We start from the raw sequence: 7,953 nt of genomic DNA, 5'->3' as shown, positions 1-7,953 counted from the left end.
TTATTTACTGAATGAAATATCACATATTAATAACAAAAATATTAATAATTATCTATATTTTATGTTTTCTTGATTATCAATAATATTATAGTGTAAATTATTAAACATTTAAAAATTATCACTTGTAAAATAATATTATTGTTGCCGATTTTCCTTCGTCTGGCGAACTTTCCCGCGATATGTAAACAATGCGCACGTGTGCAGGGAAGATTTAAAAACAACTCAGCTGCATTCGCGCAATCGAATCGGAGCCGGAGTGGGTGCCGCCAGCTGATGGAGCGGCGGGGATCAATATTGGAGCATGCAGGACCCCCGCGGGATCAAGGAGAGCTCAGACTTGGATCTGCCAGACGTACACAACACAGGATTGGATGCTGCCGTGTTTTTAGTTCTACATAAAGCGTCTTCAAGTGAGGAAAACCCTGTGAATTGGGTAAACCCATATTAAACTAGATCAAGTTTCACCTGTTGCTTAGTTTACTTTGACTCTGATTGACATGACTGAGCTCTAGCATTAATGCGTGTGGCACATTTCATTTGTGGAGCAGTGTCAATGAGAAGAGCTGTGATGATGACGTCGCCATCTAGTGCTGATTTGGTCCTGTCTCCTTACTTCCAGGGAAGAACAACTAGATCCCAAGCAAGAAAATTAGGCTCCTTGAGTTTGGGTAAAGCCAAAGGCAAAGCCATAGACAAAGGCGGTACAAATACAAGACGCCAGGAGTCTTCACACAATGTCAATGGACCATTTCATCATGATGAAACAGGAAATGGGGAAGAAACTCGAAGAACGAGACCAGATGCTAAACAGAGACATGTGAAGATTGCATATGAATCCTCAACAACAGGTGTCCCTGCAGTCAAGAAGGTGAAAGTTCAGACTTCAGAAAATATCCCGGAGAGCTCTAAAGTTACTGAACCATCTGAAACTTCAGAAAACAGTTCCAAGATGACAAATAGGAGTCATCAGAACAAAAAGTCTAAAAAGAAGAGTATGGTTCATGAGGAAGAAGGTGGGAACTCATCAAAGACAGATGTACGGGAGAGAAAGACGTGGGATGACTTGCCTGAGGATGCCCGACCCCAAGATGAGGTGATGAAGGATGTATGGGAACCAGTGATGTGGAAAGAACAGCTGGAAAACATTCGTGAGATGAGGAAGAACAGAGATGCACCAGTTGACAGCATGGGAGCAGAGAAGATTTGTGACTCTTCTGCAGCTCCTGAGGTATTATAGTTTATAGATCTACTTGGTCTAGGTCTATAATGCCTTGTGTAGGCCTATATTTTATAACATAATTTTCTCCTTGTTTTTTTTGTTTCCAAACCCAAGACTACAAATGTGTATTTTCCCTTTATTGTTTAATCAATCATTCTAAAGATAGATTTGTTTTCAACTTTAGTTCCTATAATAAAGTGGTATTCTTTGACTTGATTTTATCTAACTTTGGTTTATTCGAACATTCATCATCCTCATGTTACGAGGTGAGGTAATCCTGTTGACCTCGATCTCTTCATTTGAAATTATAGTCCTCCATCTTCATTAATGCTTCTGCAAACTTTGACTTGATTGTATATAATGTACACAAAACAGGGTTAATGCTATGGCCCCTGGTTGGGCCATGGTTTATGTAAGAGCCTTGTGTATAAATGTAAATTTTGATACAGTATTTCCTATGCCATGTACATGCCAATCAAAAGTAGGCCTTTATCTTATAAGACAAAATTTTTATCCATCCTTTAATGAACTGCATGGTTTATTGCTTATTTGGTAGGTGTACCGCTACCATGTTCTCTTGTCGCTTATGCTGTCGAGTCAGACGAAGGATCAAGTTACCTCTGCTGCAATGACCAAGCTGAAGAATCATGGTCTGACCGTCAATAACATCCTCAAGACCCCTGAAGCCAAGATTGGGCAACTCATTTATCCTGTTGGGTTTTGGAAGGTAAATGTAGTTAGCATTACTGCTCTTAATGCTACCCCACCCTCATCTCAGTCACAAGTAGCGTACCCTAGGATTTTCCACAGGGGGGGGCAAAATCGTCTGCCCCAAAATTTGTCAAGCAAAAAAAAAAGGTCTTCAACCACAAATAAAGGATTTCGTACACAAAATAAATTGACAAGCCAAAAAAAAAGGTCTTCAACTTCGTCAGGGGAGGGGGGGAGGGATACGTCCCTTGCATTGGGTTGTGACTCATCAGGGGGGGCAGTCTCCCCCCCCCCCCCCCCGTAGGTAGGCTAGTGTCAGTCACCATATAAGTTGTTAATATCAGGGCATCCTTTTACTTTACTGTAATCACCAAAGCTTTCCTTCAAGATGTGTTGAAATGAGGCATGTTTCAGTTATTCTGCATGCACACACTCATATTTGACACTTTTACCAATAACAGGTCTAGAGTAAAGACTAGATGCCAAAGGCCCTGTCTGTGTCAAATAAGTAGAGCCAGCCACAGTGCATACATAGACACGCTACTTCAGACTCTGCATTATGCACTATGCGAATTGCGAAAACCAAGGATCTGTGCCTGCAGACAATGTTTCAGTTGCCAGTGTGAGCAAGTTATTCTACACATATGTCAGATCGCTAAAGTATTCTGCATTATTGAGTTACATGTATGTAGGAAAAGTGAACTAAATATATTTGCAAGTTTGCAGAGGATGCATAAGGACAGCTTGTCATATATCTGAATTAGTCTGCAACTGTAGACCCATATCTGCAGTGTGTGTATCACAGCTGATTCAAGGAGTCTGCATAGCAGACTAGGTCTACTGGAGCTGCAGATGGCTCGCTTCGCTCGCCCTTTCAGGCTGATTTGTTTCACAAACCAGCTGCAGATCCCACTTCACGAGCCATTCAGAGTCTGCATAGCAGACTATAGCAGACTATAGCAGACTATATCTGAATCTCTTTCATTGAGAGCTGTTTGATATTTTGTTAATAATTATACTTTTGGTTTGATTCAGTCTAACTTGTATATGAAGGGGAGGGGGATTATTTTCTTGACTTTTCCTCTCAAGATCAAATTAATTTTTGCATTTTATTTTACTCCAATAATGGGCAAACAGTGTCTTCGGACTCTGGATTATATGTTTTAACTGTCACCTACATGTATCTGCTATATACTTTTCATCCTCTCAAAATAATTCCTTTCCAAATTTGCATCATAAGCATCTGTACTTGAAACACATGTATACCTGGGGCCTGTTACATGAAGACTTGTTGTAGTACAAATGCACAGTTTCTATTTAGCATCAGCCAATCAGATAGAAGGATTTTAGTAGCTTTTAACTGTTATTGTAACACGTTTTATGAAATGGGCCCCAGAAGCCTCAGATTATTTGCAAGTCTGAGTTTACATATATGATAATGTGCAATTACATAAAATGATATTATTTCATAAATACTATAATTTATTTTTTATCATACTTTCACACATTTGATTCTTTAATTTTTCATCTTTCTGTCAAGAGTAGCTTGCATTGAGATTTTTTCTTTCCATTGATAATTTTCCTTTTTTAATTCTAGAGGAAAGCAGATTACATCAAGAGAACCACACAGATCTTAAAGGACCAGTACCAAGGGGACATTCCTCCAACTCTGAAGGAACTGGTCCAACTTCCAGGGGTTGGTCCTAAGATGGCCCATATCATCATGGATGTGGGATGGAACCAAGTCACAGGGATCGGGGTGGACACCCACGTCCATCGCATCAGTAACAGGCTCAAGTGGGTCAAAAAAGAGACGAAAGCTCCTGAAGACACTAGGGTTGCCCTGGAGGACTGGCTTCCAAGGTAACCAAATTTACCTTTAAGAAATGAACAGGGCTTACACCAGGCAAATGTCCTTGGATTCCATATTGATTGGTGCCATTGCTCCTCTCATTGGCCTTGGATATTTGTGTGCAATTTTTAATGTTTCCGTTTGTGCTGCTTTAATACAGAAATGTGCCATAATGAGAAGGGGATGGTCCACGAGGCCGAGTGTTACATACGTTCGTCTATATCAAAACACTTTTCACTTGGTCTGATCTTCAATATAAAAAGAATTAATATGCATGCACTCTTGTTTAACACTAGTCATTAAATCACACAATTCTAAGCCAACTACATGTACTTGTGAACTCACATTCAGGGCATGTTTTGAAACAGAAAGCAAGGTTTATAAGGTTAGGCCAAGCAGTAAATTAGCTTGGTAAAAGCGCAATCCTGGGCCTCGTGGACCCTCAGCCTTGTGGGAAGACTCCAAAGACTTGGTCCTCGGGGCTTAAAGTAATCCAAGGTGACCAAAGCCATGGTGTTTGATGCTCTATTGACTGGTCTTGATGCCCCTCTACATGTAGGTGACCTTGGATATTTGTATGCCTTTTTCATATTTCCCATTTGTGTTGTAACATAGAAGTATGCATTAAAGAATACCTGTAGTGGTATTGCCCTGAAAATATTAAAATTGAAGGCCTCAAGAAAATGAAGTTCTCTCATATCTGCAGACTAGATTTCATGGAATATTCCTGAAAAATGTGATGTGAAAGGCTTTATTCTTGATGCTGAAATACAATTATGATAAGTTAGAAGGTAAACATAACTAGATTGCAATGGTGTCGATCCGCAGAAAGTTCTATTCATCTGGGGATATTGTGCAATAATACAAAGCACCATCCCCCCTAATGAATAGAAAGCATAAGCAGATCTACGCCCATGCTAGATTGGCTAAACTTATCCTGCTCTTAGTAATGACCTAATTTGATCAAGTGCATATATCTTCATTAAAAAAAAAGCTTCATGAAATATTAAGTGTCGAGAATGGAGCATTCACTAAGAAGTAGGTAAGATTTAAGATAGCATAATTTGTACTTAACAGCTAGGAGAAGAGAAAGAAAATCAAAACTTCTCTTTGTTTATGTATTCACCTGCAAGTAGTAGCAATAGGCCTATGTATTTCCCCCCTCTACTTGACAGTGTTGAACCTTGGGCTTCTGGTTTTTTTAATGCTTGTTCATACATTTATAACAACTCATAAGCACATAGGCAACATTTCCTAGAATGCGAATACCTTTATGGGTCTTAAACAAAATACATGTAGATTGAAAATTTTCAGTAATTCATCATGATTTCTGTAATTTTGTACGATTTCACTCATTCAAACTGCAGGGATATGTGGAGTGAGGTCAACGTTCTTCTTGTTGGATTTGGCCAGCAGACATGTCTACCTGTGGGACCAAAGTGCTTTGAGTGCCTTAATAAGGATATCTGTCCTTTCGGTAAGCAAGAGATCAGAAGAAAGAGCCCTATCAAAAAGAGTCCTGTGAAGAAGTAAAAAAAAAAAAGAAGAGGATCTCTCCAAGAGTGTATCTAGGAGAACTGGTTAACCTGTTGACTACTGAATTATGTAATTCCCATAGGTTTTGTACAGGGAACACAGGTTCCAATCATGGCACTGGGAAGCAGGAGTGCTTGAATGCTGAAGCACCCCCCAAGATTTTCCTTGGGGGTGCTGGTGTAATATTTTCAATAGGCAGCTGCACCCCCAGGTATTCTGGGAGGTTTGTAAAAATGAAAAATTGTAACCAAAATGACCTTCATTTTTATGGTGAAATCTTTTTTTGTTTTGCTTTTCAAATTTCTGGGGCTAATTTGACCTCCATCTTGAAAACCTTTTTTTTTGTGGGGGGGGGGAGCTTTTCGAATTTACATCAGCAACCGCTGTGAAAAAATTTTTTTCCCATGGCCCTGGTTCCAGTAGTCACTGGGTTAATGCTTAGAGACTGGATGATAAAGTGTGTGAAAGTAAAACTTGAATTGGATTGCGAGTGTGAAAGGTTTTGTAGTGTATTTTTCTAGTGTCCTTGACACATACATTTATACATCGATCTCGTGAGATTATCTTTTCCATGGTATTGATTTGGAAAAGCGAAGAGGTGATTGATCATACATGGGGTGTGTATGATATTTGCACATAATGATCAGTGCAAGCAATCGTAAAATCAACTCAAACAATCAATCGCTGATGTGTTGAAGGAGTGAGATCTCAAAATTGAAGATGGTGCTGATAGTTCTCAATTATTCATCAGAAAATGTCATAAAGTGGTTTTAGACTGCCTCGAGGTTTGTCAGTTCTAGGTATTTTCCGATCAGGAAATTTACCCTGATCAGAATATACCAGGTAATATTGGCAATGTGAAAGCAAATTATGCATAATCTCCCCGGAAGAAATTACCCACTAAATAGTAGGTACTTGTCAAAAGTCCAAATTCGCAGGTATTTTGGCAATGTGAAAGCAATTTACGGGAACTTTTAAGTTTTAGCCCAAGGTTAAGTTGGGTGCGGGCGCCTTGGGTGGCTGCTGAGCTAGCGATTTTGAATCTCGCACCTCGCATGCTTATCAGACCATACTGGGCTTGCTAGTAACTTCAGGAACTTATCCTGAAGGGTAGGGGAGACCGGGGTTAGTTGGAACATTGGGTAAGTTGAAACATTGTAATTTTCTTTAATGCCTGTAAAATAAATTTATGCAATACTGCCCTCAATTTATTACAATAATGATTCAACACTGTTGTATTATTAATAGCAATAAATTGAGGGCAGTATTGCATAAATTTATTTTACAGGCGTTAAAGAAAATTACAATGTTTCAACTTAGCCCATGTTCCAACTAACCCCGGTCTCCCCTATGTTTCAGGGCGATGTGAATGCAGAAATAATTAATGGGTATTTTTTAGCCTAAAAAAGTTATCGTAATTTAACAGAGATTCTTGTGATCGAGGTGGTTTTAAACCACCTATTTGCATAAAATTACCATGTGTTTTCTGAACGATACAAAGTAAACAACTCTTCGCTGTCAGTGTAATAATCATCAAAGGTGAAATTGAATAGCGCAAAGATTGAGTGATATTTGACTCGAGCTTACGATCAGCACGGTTTTGTGAAAGTGATTTTGAGACCCAAATTTCATTCAAAACCAAAGATGATTATACCACTAAGTTGCCCTAATACCACTTTTTAAAAACATGGTTATGATATGACTGACATAGGTGTGATTTACGATTACCAATAATGATGACTTTCTCCCACACCCTTCAAACCCCCCCCCCCATCCCAGAAAAGCGCCCCAATAAAATCCCTGACACTCAACTGCATAAGGATATCCTATAAGATGATGCTTTGATGTAACTATGTAGGACTATGTTTTGAAATGATTTTGATATGTAATGATTCAAGTGGCAGTAAGTGGAATTTTTAACACATGTTTTCATTAATTTGAGAAAACTACGGATTCATTGTGATCAATCAGTGCACAAACTAGAAGTTTATTTTTCATCTAAACAATCGTTTCGTTCTTGATGGTCTTACTTTTGATGAATGTTTATTTAAACTGTCAGTATTTTTAAAGAGTATTTTGGGAATGTTTTCCCTCAGAGAAAGGTACTTTAGGAGAAAGAAAACCCAGGTAATTAACATGTTCACCTCTGGTAATACATCAGGAGAATTCTGTGTCTTTCTATCATTTAGAGTATTGCAAAGCTGTAATTTTCGCATACATTCGTAATTCCGAAGGTTCGTAATTCCTAAGGTTCGTTAGTCAGAAAACGAAATGAGGTTCGTAATTACGAAAGTTCGTTAGTCCGAAAACGAAATGATTAACGAACCTTATTTCTTTTTCAGACTAACGAACCTTATTTCGTTTTCGGATTAATGAACCTTTGGAACAATGAACCTTATTTCGTTTTCGGATTAACAAATCTTCGGAACATCGAACTTTATTTCGTTTTCGGATTATCGAACCTTCGCAATAAAGAACTTTCGGAATTACGAAGTGTAACCGTAATTTTAGTGGTGTAATATTTCATTAAAGAAAAATCTTTATCAAAAGTTGAATTACATCTACTCAAGTTTCTCATAAATCTCTGCTTTCATCGAATCATTACAGTCATTTGATTGCCTTTTATATGTCATGG

At 38.5% G+C, this 7,953-nt stretch overlaps 1 protein-coding gene across 1 annotated transcript; it reads left to right on the top strand.

The window, feature by feature from the left end:
• Positions 1–168: 168 nt before the first annotated feature.
• LOC121423149 (endonuclease III-like protein 1) lies at positions 169–5,584 on the top strand. Its single transcript, XM_041618453.1, has 4 exons — positions 169–1,228; positions 1,776–1,946; positions 3,528–3,793; positions 5,150–5,584. Exons 1-4 carry the CDS (start codon positions 518–520, stop codon positions 5,313–5,315), a joined length of 1,314 nt encoding a protein of 437 aa, XP_041474387.1. The 5' UTR covers positions 169–517; the 3' UTR covers positions 5,316–5,584.
• Positions 5,585–7,953: the final 2,369 nt, after the last annotated feature.

The sequence above is a fragment of the Lytechinus variegatus genome, chromosome 10 (assembly GCF_018143015.1).
Source record: "Lytechinus variegatus isolate NC3 chromosome 10, Lvar_3.0, whole genome shotgun sequence".
Classification (NCBI taxonomy): Eukaryota; Metazoa; Echinodermata; class Echinoidea; order Temnopleuroida; family Toxopneustidae; genus Lytechinus; species Lytechinus variegatus.
Note: the sequence above shows the minus strand (reverse complement) of the source record. Positions and strands in the feature narration are given on the sequence as shown.